At 34.8% G+C, this 26,833-nt stretch overlaps 2 protein-coding genes across 3 annotated transcripts in view; one reads left to right on the top strand and one right to left on the bottom strand.

The window, feature by feature from the left end:
• Positions 1-814: 814 nt before the first annotated feature.
• On the bottom strand, positions 815-26,768 carry cni (protein cornichon). The gene is made up of 5 exons (XM_069833801.1): positions 26,615-26,768; positions 26,391-26,459; positions 25,997-26,109; positions 23,325-23,468; positions 815-16,801 (listed from the first exon to the last, which is right to left on the bottom strand). Exons 1-5 carry the CDS (start codon positions 26,693-26,695, stop codon positions 16,774-16,776), a joined length of 435 nt encoding a protein of 144 aa, XP_069689902.1. The 5' UTR covers positions 26,696-26,768; the 3' UTR covers positions 815-16,773.
• Positions 26,729-26,833, top strand: part of LOC138705137 (KIF-binding protein) — a 92,063-nt gene continuing 91,958 nt past the window's right edge. Inside the window, exon 1 of one of the 2 annotated variants that reach the window (XM_069833792.1) lies at positions 26,729-26,831. The gene's annotated coding sequence lies outside the window, so the exon portion shown is untranslated. The remainder of the gene's footprint in view (positions 26,832-26,833) is intronic. The other variant, XM_069833793.1, reaches the window with a different exon arrangement.

Genomic DNA, 26,833 nt, shown 5'->3' with positions numbered 1-26,833 from the left:
AGAATTGTGAAAAGATTTTAGTTAATCACATCTGGAGTAATCAGAAACAACCTCGCCAGCCAATATTCTGCTTCTTAAATTTATACTTTGAAAGTATAATCATTAAAATGATTATCATTAAAATGACAAATGCATATCATCGCTGCACTTTCAAAATCCGCTATGTACATTTAAATAGATTTGTGAGGAGAAAGAAGAAAGCATTATTATTTTTAATTCCCCAGATTTTCAAAGCTACTTTCTGTATAATTTCATCATTTTTCATGTAATAATTGAAATTATACCGAAAGTAGCTTTGAAAATCAAAGGAATTGAAAGTGATAATACTTTTTTCTTTCTCCTGAAAAATCTGTTTAAATGCATATAGTGGATTTTGGTGGCGTAGCGAAGATATGGTATCGAGAATGAGATTAACAAAAATAAGTACAGGAAATCTATATTATTATTTTGTAAAGAAATAGTGTCTCATCTTCAATGTTCATTCATGAAGTATTAACAAAAAAAGTATACATAATCATAAAGACTCATATCACTAAATGGCAAAATTTATTGGAATTAGTTTGTAAACAACTTCATATATTACATATATGCATGTTATGAAACAGATAAGTGGTTGACAAGATGGCTAACCTTTTTTTTTTTTCTGTTTTAGTGCAGAATTTAGCGTCTACTTCTATTTCTCGTATGCATATCACTTCAAACTTTCATCATCCCATGTATGGTGAACAAGAGCACAACAGTAATAAAACATTATTTCAAAAGTACATTATACTATGAAAATGTTGCTAGTCGAAAATAATTGAACATCAATAGATATAACTAGTATTTGGAAATTTTAATAACACAACGATTTGTACATCAAAAAGAAAAAAAAGATATTTATAAAATCACATTACAGTACAATGCCTAAAGCAACATTCAAACTGAACACATACATTCCATATGTACACACACACACGTTATGTACACTGAATGATCACTTCATTAGAAACATCCTGTTTGGTTTATAAAATGAACTTTCGGACAGTGTATGGAACTGGTGCCCATCCAGCATCGTGCTGCACTTGGGGAGATATGATAGGTAGTGAAATTTGGTTACAAAAGCCAGCTATAATGGCTGGGGGATCATCATGCTAACCATGCCATGCCTCCATTCTGGTTGGATGATCGTCCATCTCTGCCTCGACATGTGACCATCAGCTGGCTGGTTGGTCTGGCCCTTAAAGGGCTGTCTGTAGTGCCACGGATTATTATTATTAGTTGTAGTGGGAGATATTGGTAATTGTGATAGTAATGAGAGCAATAGAGGTGGTGGTGGAATGAAATAACTTATCAAATACATTCCAGGATAAATTATTGTTGTTTCGAAAATGGAATGAAGATCCTGCATCTTACTATTATCCTGCAGTTCCAAATAAAGTGACCATCGTGTGTTTAGAGTTGTCAATACAAAATTTTATATTCTAGTCACTCTTTTGTTATACAATTAATTTAATGAACAGCATAATTTAAGAATGAAATACTGTATACGAATGTATTAAAATTTTAGCTAAGAGATCCCAGTTTAAATTATATTAAAAAACTGAAGTTTAAATGTAATGTATACATTTGATGACATTTTCAGTAGTAATACACATGTTATATAGAAACAGCATAATTAATAATGAAACATAAGTTTAAAAGCAAGATATTAATCAACTTTCATTCAAGCACTCTACATGAAGCAAATTATGATTAAGATAAAAAAAAATATGTTCTGCTAATATAGCATACAGAACACTTCAGTTTTACTAAACTGATCTTGTTCACAAGCTTTTAGAAGTTGCAAAGTTATCAATTGTTCATAAATTTTACATTTCCTATTCCAAGGGCAACAGTATGTCCGAAGAGATAACTTTTGGTAACTGCATGTTTTATTTCCACAGCTGGTTATGTTAATGACTGTGTTCTCGAAACACAGTAATGTTTCAAGGACATTTCCTCAGTTTAACGTTTCTCTGGTTAACGACTTCATTTTAATACTGAAACATATTCATCCCTCAATATGTTTTTTGGTAAACGTTTGAATAGGGAGGGGGGATTATACACTACAAAGCAAATGTTTAACAATTCTAGAAATGACACATTATATTCTTATACGTTTTACATGCAATAGTTTAGTTTCATTGTCATGTTGTAAATGATATTACTGTTTACAGTTTTTTTCTTCAACTATCATTAAAAATATACATATATGAAGTCTATATGCATTTAAACAAGAAAATTAACTTCTATTTTCAGAAGATGGACTTAATTTATATATTGAACAATTTAAGTAGATATTTGTAATTCCTTTTGCACAAATTTACATAAAACAGCTGTAAAGTCCTGTAATCATTTCTATTATAATTTTCATATTTACGAATATAAGCATTTAAAAGTAATATGAATGTTAAAATATATTAGACCTTGCTGTATTTCATTCACACATAATTCATTTACAGAAAGGGTTGCTAATTGTTGAACAGTAAGGTGTTCTCTGTTACTAGCCTGATGTGTCGTGGGAGGCTTTGAAACTCAGAAAATTCACAACGCAATGTAGAAGTAATTCTGCATTTAACAATCTATCTTAGGACAGATTATTTTTTCTTTAGTCGATACAAACTTCACTGCTTGATTTCCTACTAAAATTAATTCGTGTGCATCATTTCCTGATAAATTGACTCGTAGTTACTAGGTACTGTATATGCATAGTTCTGGAGAAATCACTGTACACGCATACATATCCAAAACCACATTCGGTATCAGGGATGCTGAAAATCTGTATTTCTTCGAAAATCTCCAAATCCAATTTTTTTAGCATCATGATACTTTGTTTTCATACTTCGTATATATAGGCACTGTACTGTGTTTAGTTTTGGTTGATGTAAAACACAATTTTTTGCAATATATCTCCCATTTTTTCTTTTAAAGGAATATCAGATTTTCTGGAACAGATTACTGACATAATGAGGTGTGGGACATCTATACAAGATATCATATATTTTACATAGTTAATACAGAAATAGAAAAATCAGTTTTATAATATTTGTTTCAAATAATTACTGCAAATAATTTTTTTAAAGCCTAAGCAAAATTTTATTATAATTGATAGAGCCCTGATATTTGACAAAATGGCCTTTATTTTTGGGCTGACATATATTAAAGTTGGCGAGTTGGTATAGCGCTGGCCTTCTATGCCCAAGGTTACGGGTTTGATCCCGGGCCAGGTTGATGGCATTTAAGTGTGCTTAAATGCGACAGGCTCATGTCAGTAGATTTACTGGCATGTAAAAGAACTCCTGCTGGACAAAATTCCGGCGATGCTGATATAACCTTTGCAGTTGCAAGTGTCGTTAAATAAAACATAACATTAAACACATATTAAAGTTACAGATTTAAGTGTGTTTCGAGTTTTTATTTTGCCTATATAATAAGCTTTTGCTGTCTATTTTAAGAGTAAGTGTCTAGTCTTGCCTTTTAGTCTCTTAAAATTAAATTGAAAGTTTATTTGCTATTTTTAAGTTATTTTAATGTATCAGCATTTTAATATTGATGACCCTATACATGTAACCCTTTATAGAAATTATTTCATTGTGTTTTATTTAATTATACAAGAATACAAAAACTGAATAGACTACAGTGGACTTTTATGTTGTCAGCAAACAGCTGGATACATTAAGAAGATTGATTGATTTAATTATACAAACGTAATTAGCAGTATGCTTAACATCTCCTTCCATCTGTCTAAATCATAGCAACTGAATATTCCTTTGAGATCTTACCAGTTTGTTCATAAAAGACTGGGAGTGGCTAAGAGACACTATATCTTTTGTGTCTTTACATTTCATGAATCAAGTACATGCTAATAAAACTTTCTAAATTGCACTTTTAGTTGCTGAAAATTAAAGTGTTTCTGTATTAATTTTTCAAATACAATTTCTCTGCTTCCAAGAGAAATGTTAAACGAATTAACTTAGAGTGCCTTTTTCATCTTTTGACTATTTTTATCCTGCCTATTATTTTTTTTTTAAATTTACAGTACCTTTTTTCATGTTTTTAATTGCCTGCCTATTTTAAGTATTGTAACTGCCTAAACGTCCAGCCTCTAATAATTAGCATAAATAGGATCTCTTATTTTGTCTTTCTCCTATATACCCATTACACCAAGTTAGAATATAACATGTCATGTTCAAAGTAATTAATATATTACTACAGTTGTGTGTGACATTCCTAGTTTCATTGGACAAATCAACGAGTACTTCTAATGCATAGGCAATTGTTTAATCTAGATTGATTATCACATCCATTGGCACATCATTGTGGCAGTGCAAGTTTGTCCATCTATTTCACTTACGGAAGTTAGTGAATGGAGAAATTTTGGAATGATGACTAGGGAAGTGGGAATACCCCAAATGCTTAATTATTGTGTTTGTTCACCATAAATTCCATTTGGACTTTGTACAATTTTAAACGTTTCAGCTATAACACTAATGCTGTGCCACTATAATTTTCACAGTAACCTTATGCAGTTAAAATTGTACTAGTATGTGTGTGCTTAAAAAAATAGACTTTTCATATACAAATTCTCTTCTCTGTAATACATTTAAATATAACAAAATTTACGATATTCTACCATAATTTCAGAGTAAAATCTATGAACTAGTGGCTTTCCTTTTTATATTCCCCCCAGTAAATCAGTTTTATTAAGGATGAATTTACAAATTCTATAAACAAACTTAATACAAAGTGATAGACAATCTATGCAGTTCCAGGATTAAATTCCTTGTATATATTGAAAGGTTGATGATGTATAAGTGACTCTGGACAAGCTGTTTCAGAGTACTTGGTTTCCATTGCCATTAATATCCAAGTGATATTAAGTCTAGCTCAGAAATTGAATAATCCTGTAATGTTTCATGTGCAATTTTTAACAAGAAGATATAATGTAGATGCTCTTACTGTGAATGAAAAGTATTTTCCATTTGTTTTTACAATATAGGCGAATACAAAGATACTGCATATACATTTGTAAAATGTACATACAGCAAAATATAACAAATATTGGTGGTGCATCAGTATGGAAAGTAAAGAATGTGGAAGAAGAGTTACAGAATAAAAGTTTCCAGGCAACTTAAAAAAAACACAATGAACTAATATTATATTAATATTAGAGGAGAAAAATTCGCTCCGGCACCGGGGATCGAACCCGGGTCATTGGTTCTACATAAGAAGTGCTCTCAGTGCGCTCCTTGTATAATGGCAGTTGACTTAATAAAATGTCAACATACATGCCCAACTTGGAGTCAGGCCACAAAGGGAAAAACATTGGAGGAGGGGAGTTCGATCTGGTGCTGTGGATTGGACTTCGGCCTAGCTCAATGGTGAGAGCGCTTGGTATGTAAAACCCAGGACCTGGGTTCGATCCTCAGTACTGATGCAAATTTTTCTATTCTAATATTAATTGTTACGATAACAGATATATTCTGTAGGACAAAAAAAAATAACAATCTTTAGTAAATAATATTATATTATTTATAAATCTATTTGGAAAAATAAAATTATTGGTTTTACAGAATCAATATTTCAGATGAACAAGTTTTCTCACTTGTTATATGGAATTGCTATTTGCTTAGATATGCAATAAAACCTCATAATAATAAAGCGAGTTTCTATTGCTTCAATCATATGGTCATGAATGGTTCCCCACCTCTCCCTCAGCTTGCTAACGACTTCTCTATTTGAAATTTGTCAGTAACAGTCTGGCTAAATCTATCTTGAGTGTATGTGAAAGGAAGGTACTCAGGAATATTTACAGTCCAGTTTTTGAAAATTGTGTATGGCATATCAGAACTAATTTGGAGATTCAAAATATGTACACAGATACAGATATCATCACTGACAAACTCAAAAGACTATAATGGCTGGACCATGTGGTCGGGAAGAAGAAAGGTAGAACACCAAAAATTTCTTTGGACGCTAAAATAAATGGATAAGGAAATAAACTGGAAGATCTAAACTATGCTGATTTGATGATGTCCAAAATTACAGAAAGAAAATTGGGATTAAAAGATGGAGATTGAAAGCACATGATCAGTTTGATTAGAAGGTTGTCATTAGGGAGGCCAGGGTTTTACTGAAAGGATCACAGTGCCATAGAAGAAGAAGATATATAGTCTGATTAGTGTAATATGTGATGTATGCAACGGAGAAGGAAAAGAACTGGCTAACCTACCCTATTATCTTCTGGCATGCCTCATTGTTGTCACTTGTGAGGTTCAAATCTGTCTTCGGACAGCTGACTAAACAACAAATATATACAGAGTTAATTAAGTATGGAATATTCCTAATAACTTTATATACATATATACATATTCATTTCACCATTTGGCCAAACACCTGCATAGAATTGGAATATATCAGTCCCCTAACTGTCCATTGTGCAACTCAAACCAAGAAATGGATTCGGAACACCTCAAAATTTGTGCTTCAGTGGCTGGTCATGATAATATCTTTGAAAAATATTGAAGTGCAAGAGGTCAAATGACTTTATTGTCAAACGCCTGGCATTAGAAAACAACAACAACATTTCACCAAAAAAATGTTCTATATAAAAGTTGTTTTTTTTAGTAGGTTATTTTACGACACTATATCAACATCTTAGGTTATTTAGCGTCTAAATAAGATGAAGGTGATAATGCCGATGAAATGAGTGCAGAGTCAGGCACCAACAGTTACCCAGCATTTGCTCATATTGGGTTGAGGGAAAACCCTGGAAAAAACCTCAACCGACTGAGATTCGAATCCGGGCTACCTGGTTTCATGGCCAGGCGCGCTAATCGTTACTCCACAGATGTGGACCAAAAGTTGTTACAAGTAACTCAATGTTATGGCAGTGTCCTTAGAAAAATATTGACTCAGGTACCGGTATACAATGTATGTCAAAATACAGTCCTTTTTAAATGGCATTCTATATTAATTTTTACATGTTTGAAATCTCAATTCAATACAGATACTTAAAAATTTTACTGTTTCCTTGTAAATCTTTTTTAAATGGCACCCTTATTTATCAATTTCTAATTATTTTGAAACTCTATTAAATTTTACACATAAAAAGGAACATTTAAAAATTTAGATGTTGAAATGAGAGCCATTCATGGATAAACATCCCAGTCTGACGAAAATAGTCCATTGTCTTTGTCACAGTTTGAGGAATTATCAGTTCCATATCTTCTCTAATTTTTAATTTCAGAGCTTTACTATTGTTTGGTGTATCATGATACAACCTGGACTTCAAGTAACCCCATAGGAAGAAATTCAGTAGGTAATTTAGCCGGTTATTCAATGTGTCTTCTTCATATCCATTACCAGGGAATTCTTGGTTCAGGAAATTTGTTACAACTTTACCATAATGTGGAAGTGAGCCATTTTGCTGAAACCAGATGTTACCTTGAAACACAACAGAAAACAATTGTTTGCAAGCTGGGTTAACATTATCATGTGAAAGCTGTTTATACTTATCAGAGGTTAAATTTCCTTCTATGAAAAATGGACCAGTTTTGGTGCTTCCCACTAAATCTGTCCAGTTATTTTATGAGGATGTGTGTTTGTGCATGCTTCTGCCATCCACTGAGTGTTGCGAAACGACCAGTACTGAAAGTTATGGCAAATGACACTACTATTGCCTCGTTTGAAAATATGGTGCACCTCTCAAAATAAGGATTCTGATCAATCTTCTCAATTAATGTTTTACAGAATTCATTCCTTCTGTCAAAATCGTCATTATCAACTCTTGCAAAAGATGAATTTTATATGGATGCCATTTCTATGATTTCAATCATTTCCATATTGATAAATGACTGACATGGTATTCAAGTGCTACTTGCTGTGATAATTTATGAGGATCTTCTTCATCATCACCTGTAACTGTCTTGGTCTTCCAGATTTTGCTTCATTCTGGATGATTCCCGTTTCATTCAATCTTTTTATTATTTTTGAAATTGTTGACTGTGCTATGTTTCTATTTGGGTGTAGGTACCTCATGAAATTAGTGCATACCTCTTATTAATTCTCTTTCTGTCGCTATAACCAACCATCATTAGGATTTCTATCCTTTCTCTTTTAGTAAGCATTGCCATGATGAACGATTTTCAGTTCAGGAATGAGAAATAGTCATTATTGATTTATGTCAGTATTTTGTTAGTGTAATGGCTTACTCTACATGAATACACAAACTTATTATGTATTATGTATCAAGACCTTTGAAAGAAGCGTAATAATATTCATAAGAGAATATTTAATGGGATGAATAAAATTTTTATGCATCTGTATGTAAAATTGAATGGAAATTTCAAATACATCAAAATTGATATGGAGTGCTATTTAAGAAAAACGTGTTTTTTTTGCCACACTCTGTGTACCTGCACCAATATTTTTGTAAGAATACTGCCATAACATTAAGTGGGTTACAGATTATTTGCAACAGCTTCTGTATCTAACATTTTTTTGTGAAATTAAAATAAGTTTATAAAAGGTTGTGAGTAATATTCCATAATTAACACTGTGTGTAATAAATTATAATAAACAGTAATTAATGACAATTACAAATTTGCATAAGTAAGAATGCTTAAGTGATAATCAGGGATTATATCACCACTCCATATTGTGTGACTGTGTTACTGCAGACAGCTAATTATGAAATTCTATGCAGCGTACATTTATTATTATGTGGTTCCTTTCTCACTCCTAAGCTGAACAGAGATTAGGGCATCAGTACTAGTATCCTAAATAAGAATAAAATAAATCCATACTATTTGACACCTAGGACCGTATTCATAGACATTCTTAGCGCGGGCTTTCGGTGGTTGATCAGCGAACTAACGTTTTTCGTATTCATAAACCAGTATCAGCGATAAGATATGATATGAATCCTGTTTAGCACGCTCGTAGCCCGGGCTAGCGAAATGTCTATGAATAGCACCTTTAATGATTAGATCAACTCAGCCATAGCTCAGACATGTGATGTCCTCTCACCCATAACAGATCTGAACATTATCGTGTTGGTTCTGCTTTTAATCACATGTTATGCCATTTCATTATGACATTGATAATACTGAATAACATCAACAACTCTAACTCATTTTAAAAATATTATTAAATGAAACAACAAAGAAAACATGCCACACCACTCAATACACAAAGGCTATTATTATTATTATTATTATTATTATTATTATTATTATTATGCATTACAATTAGGTTGAAATATTAAACTTTGTGTACCCAAATGTTCATAATATTGGCCAGACAAAATAGATCAGAACATAGACCTTAAAAAATTATTAAAATAATAACCGCGAAAGTTTCAATGTACTCTTATTAAACTATCAATTACACAATTACAATTCCTCCATGAGGTACAGAACAAGAAGCAATAATGGATGTTTTAAAAAATTATTTATTTATATATATATATATATATATATATATATATATATATATATATATATATATATATATAGTAGAATCCACATTATCAATCACCTAATTAACATTCTTTTCTGAAACTTCATGTGGAAATATCTCAACAACAACACTATAATTTGGATGGCTGGAGCTGAACTCGTTTACTGATGACCTGGAATACAGCATTGGGAATGACTTAAAAAGTGACAAGCACTCATTGCTTGTTCGAGGCTCCTTATCAGGCCCCACTCCCAGCACATCTTAAGCCAGAATCATCCTCCCTTAATTCCGGCCCTCCCTCCCTTATCTTATTTAAGCTGAACTAAGTCTCTGGTGTTCTGGAATACAGCACTGGGAGCAATTTAGAAGTTGCAAGCAACTATTGCCTGTTTGAATCTTCTGAATCAGGTCCCATCCCCAGTTCATCTTATACCACAATCATCCCGACATCCTTTCTCAAGGTAAACTACACTCTGGGCTATTAAATACACACCAAGGATTCCCACACATTCCCGAATTTCGAGATTGGTTGTTGGGACTGGACTGTTTTCTGGCTAGCCCCACATCCTGCACAATGGATGTTGCTATAAGCAACTGAATCTATTATATTCAGAATAAGGATGGTAAACGTGCCTAGCCACAACCACTCTCTAAGCCAGAATTTTTTATTAGTGTCATTTTATAGTCAATTGACTAGTTTCCTAAATTCAGACTACTCATCCTGCATATGGTTTACCTCAAGTGCCAAGGCATGTTGGAATGAGTCCTGAAAGAAATGGGCTTACTTACTTACAAATGGCTTTTAAGGAACCCGCAGGTTCATTGCTGCCCTCACATAAGCCCACCATCGATAGCTCTCCTGTGCAAGATTAATCCACTCTATTATGATATCCCATCTCCCTCAAATCCATTTTAGTATTATCCTTCCATCTAGGTCTCGGTCTCCCCAAAGGTTTTTTTCCCTCTGGTCTCTGCATTTCTGGGTTCGCCCATATATGCTACATGCCCTGCCCATCTCAAACGTCTGGATTTAATGTTCCTAATTATATCAGGTGAAGAATACAATGTGTGCAGTTCTGCATTTTGTAGCTTTCTCCATTCTCCTGTAACTTCATCCCTCTTAACCCCAAATATTTTCCTAAGAACCTTATTCTCAAACACCCTTAATCTCTGTTCCTCTCTCAAAGTGAGAGTCCAAGTTTCACAACCATACAGAACAACTGGTAATATAACTGTTTTATAAATTCTAACTTTCTGATTTTTTGACAGCAGACTAGATGACAAAAGCTTCTCAACTGAATAATAACAGGCACTTCCCATATTTATTCTACGTTTAATTTCCTCCCGAGTGTCATTTATATTTGTTACTGTTGCTCCAAGATATTTGAATTTTTCCATCTCTTTGAAGGATAAATCTCCAATTTTTATATTTCCATTTCGTATAATATTCTGGTCACGAGACATAATCATATACTTGTCTTTTTGGAATGTACTTCCAAACTGGTCGCTTTACTTGCTTCAAGTAAAATTTCCGTGTTTTTCTTAATCGTTTATGGATTTTCTCCTAACATAGTCACGTCATCCGCACAGACAAGAAGCTGATGTAACCTGTTCAATTCCAAACCCTGTCTGTTATCCTGAACTTTCCTAATGGCATATTCTAGAACAAAGTTAAATAGTAAAGGTGATAGTGCATCTCCTTGCTTTAGCCCGCAGTGAATTGAAAACGCATCAGATAGAAACTGGCCTATACGGACTCTGCTGTAAGTTTCTCTGAGATCCATTTTAATTAACTGAACTAGTTTTTTGGGAATACCAAATTCAATAAGAATATTATATAAAACTTCTCTTTTAACCGAGTGATATGCCTCTTTGAAATCTATGAATAACTGATGTACTGTACCCTTATACTCCCATTTTTTCTCCAATATCTGTCGAATACAAAATTTCTGATCAATAGTCGATCTATTACGCCTAAAACCGCACTGATGATCGTCAATAATTTCATCTACATATGGAGTTAATCTTCTCAAAAGAATATTGGGACAAAATTCGGCATTTCCCAAATTAAAGTCTTCACAAATCCGAGTCTTGGTGTTCACATGTCATCTTGGGTGCTTCTGAGCTAGTTTACTCAATTGTCATGTGTCTGGTGCATGGGCTTGGATTCCTTGTGCAGCAATATAGTGACGTTTGTCCTCTCACCACTTGCTCTTTCTAGGCTTTTAATGTCTTCGGCAACCCTACCTTACTGCTGTTCAACTATGCTGTGAATCATGTTTGCGACATTCCTCCCCGTCATATGGTAGCTATTAGGTTGCGTCAATTTTCGGCTTTTCCCCTTCAAAATTATCTTAACCTTTCGTCTCCTACCATCAACTTTAGTCGACAGTAACTGTATTATTGAAAAAAATTGAAAGTCGACTTTAGTAGTTGCACACATGCATTAAAATTGAGTATCACAGCACTTAAATCCCGGTCAGCTACATATAACAGAGGCACTTAAATTCCGGTGCCAAAGGGTTCAGTTCCTTCAATGGAATGGTGAAAAATAGAATGAGACAAGTGGTCAATAGCCCTGGAGCGCACACATTTTTCCTCTGAGCCCCAAATTTCCTTGCACAATAGTTTACTTTTAATAATTTGTTTCTCCTCCCATACCCCCTTCTATCATCATCACCACAACCACCATCATCATCATCATCATCTATAGAATGTACAATTCTATGTTAATAGCTTGTATGGTTTAGGGCTGTTGCTGTGAGCTAAATATTTCCTTGCAAGTGCTCAAGAACATAACGAAACTAAGCAAAGGAAAAACAGATAAAAGTGATCAATTTCACAAAGGCATAAACTGGGTTTTAGTATATAAAGTAGTGTATAGTAAACAGTAACTTGCTTTTCCATTTTACTGAATTTCTGTTACCACACTGGTAACCTGAGTTCCAATCCCAGTGTTCAATTGATATTTACAGTGGACAAAGATGGCGTTTGGTGGTCGGTTTTCACAGTATACTTCTGTTTCCCCTACCAGCATTCCACCATTGCTTCATTGATTACCATCATCATATGGTGTTACGTACTTATAGTTCGTCTTCTGTGGTGCACCAAAGGCAACACCTTTGTGGCGGCTGAAAAAACTACAGGCTTTGGCACATCACTCAGTAGTTGGGGATGCTTGGGTGAATGACAGAAGTCAAGTGTCTGTCATTAGTTAAATTTTTTTTAATGTTATATATTATTTTCATGGAGTGTAGTGCTGTGATAATTGATTAAAGTTTTTATTCAGTATAATTTTGTGTAGTATGGAGACAGAAGTGTTGAACTTTAAAATATTGTGTAATGTCTTTGTATGTGAAAATCAGGAACAATGTGGATGATCGAATTTCTTTAGTTAACTGCTCATTCCCCATCCACTCATCACAACAGATAATCAGGCTCTACTGTATTTGAAAATTACAAGAGTAGGCCTATTATGTGATTTATTGAAACACATTTCACGTTATCCTCACAAGAGAATATAATTAAGTAATAGGTATAGGCACTGAAGATAACGGGCCTTGAATTGAGCAGAACATATTGATCACTTTATTTCATATAGAAGTTTCAAAACTTCGATCTCAAAAGGTAGAAACACTTCACATATTTTTACACTAAAACATCAACGGAGAGAATATTACAAAACGCTTGCATCCTGTACACACTTTATGAGTTTGTAACTTATATGTAAACCTTTAAAAAATTGTTGGTATATGTCTGCTGAGATGAGAGAAGAATATACATATGTGATGATTTAGAAAGTCTGTGATCAACACTTTTCCCTTACTATGTATATGGATTTCTTATTCATACAATTTTGGGAAGTTTTCAGTTCCTCGAGGTCAAGAATGAGGCATGGTATGATCACTAGAAATTTGTTTCAAGTGTTTTGAAACATTCTGCATCATTTCAATTAATGGGGTAAATTGAAATTTGTTTAAACACATTAATTAATATATTGACAAGGAAAACCCCGGGTTTGAACAGGCAGGACTGCATTGGGATTCAATCATGGGTTCTTTCATTTGTCTCTGGATGCTATGGTGACAGTCATTTTCCTGTAAAATGTCGCAGTAGACCAGTATTCAAGAACCACTTTGAAGTTTAAAGAGCCGATCTGCACACTTAGGACTGTTGATATCTATAACTGCATTACAAATAGTCAGGGTGTGCATGTGTTCAAAGATTAATGCAGGTGAGAGCATTCTATAATGAAGAAAATAACCATTACCGCAAAATGCACAGATTATACACTCATTGAATGCACACTGATGAAGAACATTATGTTGAAAGCCATGTCGATAACACTTTTGAATGACTGCACAGGGTCTGTCACTATGGTATCCAGCTAACGCCATGCGTAATGCAACATCAGTTGATAGATCTCTGCAAACAATTGATTGTACATGAATAATAATAGTAATCATCATCATCCATGGTGCTACAGCCCGTGAAAGACCTAGACCGACCAGCCGGCTGCTGGTCTCATGCCCACATGCCAAAGCAGAGGTGGATGATCATCCAACCAGAATGGAGATATCGTGTGGTTAGCACAATGATCCTCCCAGCCGTTATAGCTGGCTTCTGCAACCTATCATAGCGCCCCAAGTGCATTACGATGCTGGGTGGGCACCGGTCCCATACACTGACCGAAATTTCATGAGAAAATTTCTTCCCCCATGAGAACTCGGAACTAGTGCGCATTCCGTAATGCAAGTCCTAGGCAGGATGTCTTAGACCACGATGCCACGGCACGGGACTGATTGTATATTACAGAATGTATTTTGAGAATGAATAGTCTGTCATGTAATTTGGGCTGTGGCATGTTGAAATGTAGTTTTATGTAGTCCGTGATTTTTTGGCGTATATTTTATACTGTGTGAAAAAAATTACATCTAGGAGTTTAATATAGTTCATAGTTTTCCGTGGGATGAGTTTTAAATGAATTTGTTTTCCCCCGAAGACCTCATGAAGTATGCGTTCATGCTTGTGTGCAGCCCAGGAATCACAGAGGAGTGATTTGTCTTTGTCAGACAGATGTCTGTTCAAAAAACGGACGCAAAAAAGTTCTGCAGGTGTTGTTTCGTCATCTGTCTGTTCACACTGGTGCACACATTATCATTTGCAGGACAATTTTCTTCAATTTCTCGTGCCACATGGGATCAAAATTTTTCATTCTGTTCCTAGAATCATAGAGCTATAAAGTTTGCTTGCTAAATGGTGGCCAACCATTAACACTGCAATGTTTATTGTGAAGTGATAACATTGTCCCTTTGGTACGTTTCTCACCTTCTGTGGACAACGTTCTTTCATATGCAATCTCATAGTTGAATTGACTCTGGTCACAGTTCCAAACATACTCCAGTTCTATATTATGTTCACTTGCAATAAGATCATTGACGTCATTAAAGAATGTTTCTGCATGTTGGATTATTTCGTTGATTCACGTTCTTTGTTTGGAGCATAGTTATATGGCATGTTATTTCAAAATCAGTTTCAAATTATCAATGAAATATATTGAAGCTTAGATGTTCAAAAGTCCGATATTTTTAGCTGCTTCATTTGTCCAGTGTTGTAAGTTCCAATAATGTATGCTATACCCCAGATCACATATAGATTGCTCATTCCTATGTTAAAATCAGTTGCACTTTGAAGAGAACGACTGCCAGGATCGCCACCCGTCTGCTGTAAACTAACATGAGATGGCAGTACAGTCGCTAATGCAATTCAAATGGGAGTTATGATGTGACTCCTTATGTAACAACTAGATGGCAGCATAGTAAACCTGATGAAAGTTGTTACCGTCAAAACCTACAATGCTGAGCAATCTGGGTATATATTACTTAGGGCTATATCCTTTTGCTGTTGCCTCATCAAGCTTGGCTAATGTTTGTTGTTCGATGACATTTACTTGTTGTACGTAGTTTCCCTTGACTACACTTATACCTTTTCGTTTCTATCCTACATATTCCAACATCACTTTAATATTACTTTTCGTTTTCAGTTTGGGATACCGCTTCAATAGCTTCTCATATGTGTTGCATTCTGGGCTATGATAATCGTCAAAAATATTGTCTAATATTTTCTCATCAAATATTGTGACGACACTAGACACTTTGCTTTTTTGGGAGGTTAAAGTTCATATTCACTCTGGCTGCTACCTTATTCTCCTGTCGAACTGGAACTATCCTCGCTGAATTCAAGGCATTACTTATCGTTATCATAGCTGTGATTTAACGTTATGATACTTTCACTTTGTAAGAGGTTTTCATATTCATAATCAAGGACACAAGAAAACATGCGAATGACTTCGTATTTTCAGTTCAACCAATAGCAAAACATTAATTGGATGGCTACTCGTCAAACTGTTGTTTTTCATTTCACTACATACACAGACAACAAGACATGTGGTAACACCACCAGCACAATCTTGACTGGCACAACGGACTGCATACCAAGCATGATGCAATGGAGCCCTCTATTTTGTAACTGCGGAGTTTTACAGACAAATGACTGTCACCACTGAAAGTAGAGGCATGTACGTGACCTTCAACTGCATTCTGGTGTGATTCTGTTTGTTCAAATCCAGGGGTGTTCCTTGTGAGTTAAAAATTATTTCCCTGCTCTAAGTATATGTTTAATTCGATGTATCACAAAATTACTCTATAAAGAATAGTGTAAGAAAGTAAAAGAAAATTCTCGTACCTTATAAAAAAAAATCTACTTATGTTGAACAAATTAACACATACAACATAAATGGGTTTTAGCATATTTTTTCACTAGTGACTAATATTCAAAAGGAAGAAACTAAACTGTTGACTATATAGTATACCTTTACTAAAGGTTATTCGAGTTACAAGACTTCAGAAAGAAATGGAAATTCTGATGTAACAAAATAAGAAAACGTACGAAATTGGTATGTATCAAACATATTAATAATTCAGAACGTCTGAGATCTCTTATATAATAGCACATCCATTGTTCGTATATCAATCTTCTTATGCGACTAACATACTTATTTACAATTACTGTAAACAATCTAAGAACCATCACAAATGTTGACAACTCTATACGTTATTGATCAATATGGCAACTACAACAGTCATTCATGTTCAAATGGATATGGATGACAAAACTAACATTCTTTGAAAGTAATGTTACTTTTATTACACTACATGCATGTTTATGAGGTAATGGTGGTGATGAACTTCATACAAATGATAGCACTGAGCTTGTAGTTGTCTTGGGAGTTTATGTCGAAATCAGGGAGTAAATCATTCTGTAACAAAGAGAATGAGAAAATATTGCATATTTATATTTACTGTAAAGTGATTTATCGGGTTATTCAAAAGTCAAAGATTTAAAAATCCTCTAACTTCGTTAAGAAAGTTTTGTTTATAATAGAGTGGGGTTTATAGACCAATTTCTGAGAATATATCACACTGTTGAGTAAGTTATTTGCTGTCACCTCACAACTTGATTCACACTCCGTGTTCCATATTTTGAATTTTGTCTAATTTGCTGGACTTCTTGTAAAACCATTGCAGCTTTCACATCGTTTTCTACAGAATTTGATCTACCACAACATTTTTATCTGCTATGGAATCAGTCTATTCAATTTTTTTTTACAAATTCCTACAATGACGACAAATTGCAGCTCCATCAGTTCAAATACCTCAATCCATTTAGAGATCGGAATTTTCACAGAGTGCTGGAATAATTTCTATTACATTCACAGTAACAATGAATAAAGTCATTTTTGTATTAGTATATGTAAAAATCATTATTTTCTGGCATTAATTTGTTAAAAAAAACTCAAGAATACCTGTTTATTTCATTTTCCATCAGAACAATAGGCTCTAGTAAAACAATAATAATTTCAAATACAACTTTCTGTTAAAATGAATCCCATTTCTGTATGAACATGAACAAAACTGCGAAACTGTATATTATTTTTTTATAAACTTATTTCTTGACAAAGTTAGGACTTCAAACTCTTTTGTGATTTTTGAATATAAATTCTTTTGTGACTTTTGAATAACCAACAGCACAAGCAGAAAAACAATTATAAACATGTTAAAACAGATCCTTCCTAATTTCCCTGTATCATTTATGCAAAAAGTATCCTTTAGAACTGAAAATTTTATATAGACACAGAGTTATTATCTCAAGTTGATTGCAAAGAGGAGAGTTTGCACTTGATAAAATTTACAATACATGAAGATGGCAGGATCTATTCTATTTTGTTTTGTATATCTCATTGCTCTCCTACTGCTGGATTTTTTACATGAGCTAGTCTTGTTATTTTGATGTTCTCATCTCTCATGTTTCTAAAATATATTTAGTCTTGGAGGTGTCAGGCCTTGTTTCTAATGAATCACTGAAGATCAGACCACATCTCAGTTCCATGAACTATGAGCACCTATACACAAAAATAACTTCTGTTTTGAAATATCTTCTGTAAATTCAAAATAATACCATTTTTGCTCAGAATCCAATATTCAAATTGGTATAAGTGCTTTCCTTTTCATGACAGTTTCCATGTTGAACAGTGTTATGCTGTATGGGTCTTCTATGCAGTGCACTGGAAATTACTATTAGTTAATTTTCCTTCTTACTTTTCAGCATTTTCTCATGATATTTTGCATTGAGTTTAGGGTTGATACAATGGAGATGAAATATATTTCGAAATTCTGAATTTGGTAGATTTCCTTATTCTAATGTTGTGGAAATTCTGGCTTAACAATAGTGTCCAGTGAACAGTCTAAATTCTGCTACAGCAGCTTTGAAATTAATTCTTTTGTTTGTACATTTTCTTCTTCTTTTTTTTTTTTTTTTCATATTGCTTTTTGAATTTATGCGTGTTTTACGGATTCAAATGGTAATTTTTTATTGACTTCATTGATATTTTAGTGCAGTTTTGGCCAAAGACATCTCTAGTTACAATATCATGAAAAGATCCACTGTAGCAAGATTAGTTTCTTCAGTCTGGTTAATATTTTATGGATTTATTCATCTGTTAGGTTTGTGTTAGGTTCACTCAGCCTCCTATCAAACAGATTACTGATCTTTCCTGGGGTAAAAGGTAGTCAGAGCATGGTACCTGCCATACTACCTCATTCTATTACCAAGGTCATGAAAGCACAGAGTTCTACCTTCATGCTCTTTAAGTACCTTTATGGTGTATAAAGGAGATACCTTACGTGACCCTTAGTTTGTGATTCACCCAACTTTCCTATTGCTTTATATCAGTGTTATTGAGTCTGGGAGTATTACTGCATTGTTAAATTTACTTATTATACAGAGAAACTGTTGAATGGCTGTTTTTAAGTCATCAAACTGCAATTTTACTCTTGCTCCAGCACAAGTTTCTCCTTCGTAGATTCTGAGGAACATATCCTTCAATTTAACATTAGACTACCTTTACTCCAGGGCTAAAGATTTTGTTGTTTCTCAGCTCAAATTTATTTGTAGATGCACTACTTCTATTAACATTACACTGAATGTTTACTTCCTGTATTCTGTCCCAGTGTGCAACCCTCGGTTGTCAATATGCATTATTTAAAATTAGTTATAGAGCTCTGCATAAGTACGACCAACATTACATTGCACTTAATTCTCTTCTTTTTCATTTCAAGAAGCAGCCTTAAATGTATTCCATCTCATAAAGTGCAGTCCTTTGTTTTCCTGAAATTTGTATATTTTATTGCAAATATTTGTTTCACCTCTGTAAGTTAAAACAGGTGTGGCTATTACTTTATAGAAATGCAATCTTCTATATTATTTTTGTTTTGTTGTCTAATGTTCTATGAATTGAGCTGCACAGCATTTGATATTTATTTAGTTTACTGTTCATGATGTGTTCATATTGGCAGTTTACGTTACACTTTAAATCCGTTGCAGCTCGTGGTTTTAAAAATTGGGGAAGGCTGTAAATGAACACATAATGTCACGTGTAAATTGTTTGACGTCTCATATTCACCTATTTCTTTTCATAAGTAGGTAGAGTAAAGTAACTTTTTATTCCATTATCGCCACTGGGAGGAGAAAAAACCATCGTGCACCAAAATCTCACTAGATAGTAGAATGTCCCATCTTACGGCACAGTAAACTTATGCTCTCTGACAGAAGTTTTATAAATTGTCTTAATGATTACCATTTATGTCAACAAATAAATATAAAATTGTCACAGTGTTTCTGCTAAACGGTCAATTGATGATCCATCGTAGACTGAATGATAGAGACAGAGACTGTACTTCAAGACTAGAAATTCAGCTACTCTTTGTTTCTCCTTGAACATTTTAATGTAAGCTATTACAGTAAAATTTTGTAGGGGTTGGTAAGATATATTTAGGTGTAGAAATGTGAGCCTTCGTGAAAACAAGAAAGAAACGATTTTCGTTCAAATCATGCCTCCCAGCTCTGTTACAGAGGATGTATTGCAGATTTGTAGTTGGATTTATTACACAGGGTGAAACGAAAAAAGTGGACAAAACTTCAGGTATGGAGTCCTCATGTGTATAGAAGAAAAAATGGTTATATTAATTTGGGTCTAGAAATGCTTGGTTTCTGAGTAGGGATTGCAGTTATGATCACAATGCGTTTGTCTGCTGGAATTATTATGATACAGCTTGTCTCATCGAAATCCGAACATTCTTGGCCTCCACGTTCACCAGATCTAACCTATTGCACTTCTTTCTGTGGGGGCACTTGAAATTGTTGGAGCCACCAGCAGAGCTCAGATGGTAGCATGTTTGCCTGCTGATCTGGAGTTGCGCTCGGGCATGGGTTAGATTCCTGCTTGGGCTGATTACCTGACTGATCCCCCCCTCCCCGAGATTTTTCACAAACTGTAAGGCGAATATCAGGTAAGCTATGACGAATTCTCGGCCTCGTCTCACTATCACTACATCCATTGAAGCTAAATAACCTAGTAGTTGATACAGCATTGTTAAATAACCAAATTCGATTCATGTTGATAATGAAGCAGATTCTGAAAGGTTGTCAGACAATAAAAACTATGCAAGAAATTTTGGAGCATATTCAGATCTTGATGAAATGATGAGCTGTAGCCTGTATTCAGGCAGGAAGTTGAAATTTTGTACAGTTCATCTAAGGGAAATTAAACAGAATTCATCATAATAATTCCAGCAAACAAATGTACTGGAGTGCACTATGATCATACTTGCAAGCCCTACTCAGAAATCATTTATTTATTTCCGGACCCATACTGATATAAACATTTATTCTTCTACATGAGGAATCTGTACCTTAAATTTTGCCCAATTTTTTTTGTTACACGCTGTATACATGCATATATCATACATTATGAACAGTTCCAAATTAGTTAACTGTCACTACAGAGTGAACAATACTGGAAATCACAAAATATCGTACAAAATAAAGGCAATTAATTTACAGATGCATGCTGTTACTGTTGTAGGATATTGTGTAAACGGTTGATTAAGCAAGATAATTGACATGCATGCAGTGCGTGTGCATAGGAAGGGTTTGAAATGCGTAGTTAGGTATTTGTGTTTAATTGATTTTACTTTGTCATGAATACGAGGTCTGTCTAAAAAGTATCCGACCTTTAGCCAGAAAAAATATTTCAAATACCTGACGGGGTTGGGACCCTAATCCCCTTCAAAGTAGGCCCCTTGTGCTTGCACACACTTAGCCCACCGATCCTTCCACTGCCGGAAACACCTCTGGAAGTCTTCTTTTGGAATGGTGTTCAGCTCCGTCGTCGCATTCCGCATTATCTCTTCTCTACTCTCAAAATGGGATCCTTTCAGTGGTGTCTTCAATTTTGGAAACAACCAGAAGTCGCAAGGAGCCAGGTCTGGAGAGTAGGGAGGTTGGTGAACGGTTGTAATTCCATGTTTGGCCAAGAAAGTGTGTATCAATTGGGATGAATGTGCGGGGGCGTTGTCGTGATGCAAGTGCCAGTTTTTCGCCGTCCACATGTCTGGTCTTTTGCGCCGAACTGCATCACGGAGTCGCCGGAGAACATCGTGATAGTACTCCTTTGTCACCATTTGTCCTTCCGGTGCGTATTCGTGATGCACAATTCCACGGACATCAAAGAAAACAGTCAGCATCACCTTGATTTTGCTTCGCACCTGCCGCGCTTTCTTCGGCCTTGGAGACTCGGGATGCTTCCATTGCGACGACTGTCTTTTTGTTCCTGGGTCGTACCCGTACACCCATGACTCATCTCCAGTTATCACGGTGTTCAGAAACCCAGGATCAGTGTTGGCGGTGTCCAGAAGGTCCTGTGCAACGTCACGACGGAGGTCCTTTTGTTCCGGGGACAACAACTTGGGCAAGAATTTCGCAGCCACTCGGTTCATGTTCAAATCATCACGCAAAATTGCATGTGCAGAATCTTTACTCACTCCAACCTCTTCGGCAATCTCCCGCATGGTCAAACGATGATCTGCCATCACCAAATTTCGCACCCTCTCAACAGCTGCACTCCGAGCAGTTTGGGGCCTGCCACAACGCTGCTCACTCTCCGCTGATGTGCGGCCATCTTTGAATCGGTTGAACCACTCCTTAATTTGTGTTACACCCATCGCATCTTCCCCAAACACCTGCTGAATCTTACGAATTGTTTGACTTTGAGAATCACCAAGCTTTTGACAAAATTTGATGCAGTATCTTTGCTCAATTCGTTCAGTCATCTTGCGAGAAAACTAAATCCGACAAACACCTAGAACAGCACCTTACTTGGCGACCACCAGCCAGTGACTGGCACAAGCGAATGCGGTGAAAAAATTCAAGCATGCGCATTACAGTTCCTCCTTCCACCATGCACAGTGGCGCCGCCTTAGAATCACAACTTTACGCGGGAAAAATTAAGGTCGGATACTTTTTAGACAGGCCTCGTACATTTGTTGAAAGTTTTATTTTTTGTATTTTTTTCTCCCTTTTAAAAAGTGGATTGCGCAGCTTATTCGAAGGTGTGGGATATTCGAGAAAATCTGGTAATTAAAATAAGAGAACTGTTATTGTATTCGTAGTATGGTATGCTCCTAGTTATGATTGTCTTGGAATGTATTAAACATTTCTCTGAAAAGTTGTATGTTTCGTCTTTTGTCACACATTTTATTCAAACAATGTATAGCTCTTTGTAGGCTATGTTTACTTCTCTGCAAAATAATATATATATTTTTTTTTTTCAGTAAATAATATTCACACATTTATTTCTGGAAGTTACTTCATATCTGCATTGTGCATAATACTAAACTAGAATAACTTTACCACTTTATTTTCAGAAAAACTGTAATATAATAATGTTGAACACTTGACAACTATGTCATTGGCTTAACTGATATCTATTTCCAATTTGTAAATGTCAGCAGGTATCATTATGGTCACATTTCTAATTCACGTAGTTCTTATTTTTTCTACTAGAACCCTCCATAATTGTTATGTGGTTACATCTATAACTAACAGATGAGAATACAGTAATAATGCACCTGAACATATGTTTCGCCTTTATTCATGAACAAATATTTTCTATGCAGTAAATTTACTATGTTGGATTGATTATTTCCTTATTTGTTGGATGACAGTCTTTAGATACAATATTTTTTGCATTTAAAGATATTTGTCTTCAACTGAGTTTGAACCTATAATACATAGGTCAAGAGACAAGTAGGGACTATTGCAACACTAGACAATAGATGATGAAAAACTGTAATAGTACATACCTGACCTGTACTTTTCTTTCACTTTTGGTCATTTTTTAAGTATGTAAATATATGATGAATGTTTATGAAAATCATACAAACCCATATAAGTAATAGAAGAATGATAGCAAATAGAATGCTAATTTAATCCATCCTTCTCGTTGACATTTCGTGAGAACATCGGCATTCATAATACTTGTTGGATCATACAACCCTGGTCCAGTCATTACAGGACGTGTACGGTACCTGTACAAAACAAAACTGTGTAAATGATAAACAAAACTAAATATTTGATCTGGCTTATTTAGTTACAACAGTTCTTATTACTCAAATCGAAATATTCAAATTGGAACATTTTTAAACTACCGTAATCTATGTTGTAGGCCTATAATGTTCTCTGTGCAGGTCGTCTTTTGTATCTGCAGATATCACTTGGTCATCTGCAAACAGTATCATAGGCTATTTATGATAAATTATGTAAACCAGTCATCAACTCATGTTGGTGTTGTTTGAGAGCTGCATTTCTCTGCACATTTAATGGGATTGAGCAACAGAGGGGAAGTTGTTAACTTCATGTGCTTAGTGCAATGCAAACAGTATTGTATTTATGGCAATTTGTCTAAACCAATCATCAATAACTCATACTGGAGTTGTTTGAGCTGCATTTCTTTATGTAATGAAGGGGAGTGGTAACTTCGCTGCAATGCTCAGTGCATCTCACCCCCACATCTCAGTGCCCCACCCCACCCTACCAGGTTGTCTTTAGACATTACTAGTCTTCTCTCCTGGCAGTGGCTTATGTGTAATTCACTTCAGAGGTTAGGGTGCCTGAAAGGCGGAGTTAAGTTGCCCCGATTATATGGTAGGAGTGATCATAATTATGCAGTGCCAGGAGAGGTCTTAAATCTAGGCTTAACCCACATTCCAGACCATGGACGAACACAGGAACAGTTCCCTTGTGCATCTCATACTTACAACACAAGTTGGCGAGTATTGAGGCTAATATCACATAGCATAGGCCATTTACAAGTTCTGGCTCTTCATAGGAAAACAGTTTGCTTTGCATAGAATATAATATGGTAAAAGTGCTCCATACACAATAAAATACTAAATTACGCAAAATAGTTTAATCATCAGCTCAACATTACTCATTCTGTCATGGCCATGATTACAAAAATTACGTAATTGGTCTATTAATGGTATTATTACCAGAAACAACACCAGTTACATTTCTGATTTGACGTCTTCTACAGGAAGACTAAGGAAGTTGTATAGTACTTATTTAACCTTCTCTTCCCCTCTACCAGGGGATTACAACTACAATATTAAGACTCAATATATATAATTTTGTATTAACAAAAGCCACCCTAAATAAGGGTTCAATAATTACTGTACAAAGTTGTGGATGAAATGTTATAAAAGTAATTTTAATATTATATATTGACAAAGGAAATGGTGCATATATCAAATTTTCTTTGTATTTCTCTCTGAAAAGAATACTTAAAAATGTCTAGTATGTCAAATATAAATTCGATATTACGGTCTCATCCAACATTGACTGATGCTGGATGCTCGTCCCCACATTGTTTACTCCCACTTTTTAATCCTCATAAAGGAATTGGACAAATATCAATTTTATTGGTTTAAGTGGAAGGTAACATCTATTTGCAAGTTTCAGAAATAGATGATGATGATGATGATGATGATGATCATCATCATCATCATCATCATCATCATTCGTACAAGGTTGATATCTATTTGACTGTTTCATAATGAAGTTACAGTATTAGGTATTATTTTTCGAGACCTAAAATTATCAGGCAGTACATCTCACTTGACAATGTGTGTCAGAGGAAGAACAATTGTTTGTATAAAAGTCTGACTAGAGTAATATGTAGCTAGTCGGTGATGTATGCAATGGAGGGGAAATGGAACTGGCCACCCTACCCTATTATCTCCTGGCCTAGTTGCCTCATAAGTGGTGCCGTCTTGTGAGGTTCATAGCCTACTTGTCTTCGGAAAGTTCACTAAACAACAACAAAGTGACACAGATACATTTTCCGTTTATCTCGTAACACATTCATTGTTCAGAGGACACATGTTGGTCAATGAGGAATATTACAGCAATTCCAGTCTGAGGCCCAGGGAAATTAACTGTAACTGTTTTTATGTTTGATATGTAGTACTTAAGTTAGGTATGTTTCTATATGCAAAAGTGTTTGATGTCTGAAAAGACGAAAGAAACAGAGGAACGAAGAACATAGAAAGAGAGGAAATAGAGGAGAGATAAGAATAAATGAGAATTTTTTCCATTTTCCGTGAAATCCATGGCAGCATTCGATGCAAGAATGGCACAAATGACTGTTTGGTCTTCCTACCTACAGGTTTATTCTTCCTTAGAATGCCAAAGAGTTTCTCACAAATGATGGATTTTTTGGTTTCCCGTAAGTTATATTGCTATGAGATACTATGTATTTGACCAAATTGGAACTAAATGATTAAGGGAGAGAAAAATAAAATGCCCAATCTTCTATATCGCCTCACATCACACAAGGGACTAAGGACTGATTTAAGTTTTTTTATGGGTTAGATGGGTTAAAGGAGAGGATAGCTAAATTACATTAAGTCGAGGTATGTGACAAGATCAGTGGGTTAGTTGAGAGGATTATTTTAAAAGTGATATCAGGCCGAGAAACTGTGTAGTATGGGAAGATACCGAAGCTTCACCAATAAAATCACGAGAAAGAATCTGTAAGTAAATTTCTTGTTCTTACCTGTTGATATGGTATGCAATAAGGGGTATGTTTAGACATAGTGAAAACCATTCCCCTGATGCTATGAAGAGTATGTTGAAGAGTAAGTGAAGCAGATATTCTGGTATAACTAACTGAAAATAAAAACAACATTGAATGGTTATCTGCATAGAAGTTTTGCCTGTTATACATTCATATGGAAGACAGAAATAATTAATGGTTCTTTCAGCTGTTTACTTAATTAACCGAAAGCTAAATAGGAATACTCTGTACTTATAAAAGAAAAATCAGAATATGATAATTGAACCCGGCAAAATGTTGAATCAATCGGAATTACAGCAGAAAGACAACAAAATTTAGCTATAACATTGGTAAATTTTGTACATTGCTAAAATTAATAACATTAAGAACTTACAGGATTTAAACTGTTGCACTGGTCGATGGGATTTTTGTAATCTGTCTTTAGTTCATCAAAGGCGATGACCTGGAACGAAATACCGGGAGCAACAAATAGGTTAGAAACGCATCTCTTTGAAGGTGCACAGTGATCAAGTAATTGTAACACTATGTTACATAAGCAAAATTTACAAGAAAACATGAAACAATGTCATTATAAGATTTAAAAAAAGCGTTACATACGTGAAAAATAGCAAAGAATATTAAAAATGCATCCACAATTAATGCAATTATATATGAGAAAGCAGAAAAATTAAACGCCATTTTAATTTTGGTTATGGGCGTCTCTTGCACCTTGGATCAAAGGTTATCTGCTGAAATGTAAAGCAATATTCCTGCACCAGACGAATAGCGATCACCGAGTTCACAGATTAGCCGTAGAAGTATCGAGCGGTATCGAGT

This window comes from Periplaneta americana, chromosome 8 (genome assembly GCF_040183065.1).
Source record: "Periplaneta americana isolate PAMFEO1 chromosome 8, P.americana_PAMFEO1_priV1, whole genome shotgun sequence".
NCBI lineage: Eukaryota > Metazoa > Arthropoda > Insecta > Blattodea > Blattidae > Periplaneta > Periplaneta americana.
Note: the sequence above shows the minus strand (reverse complement) of the source record. Positions and strands in the feature narration are given on the sequence as shown.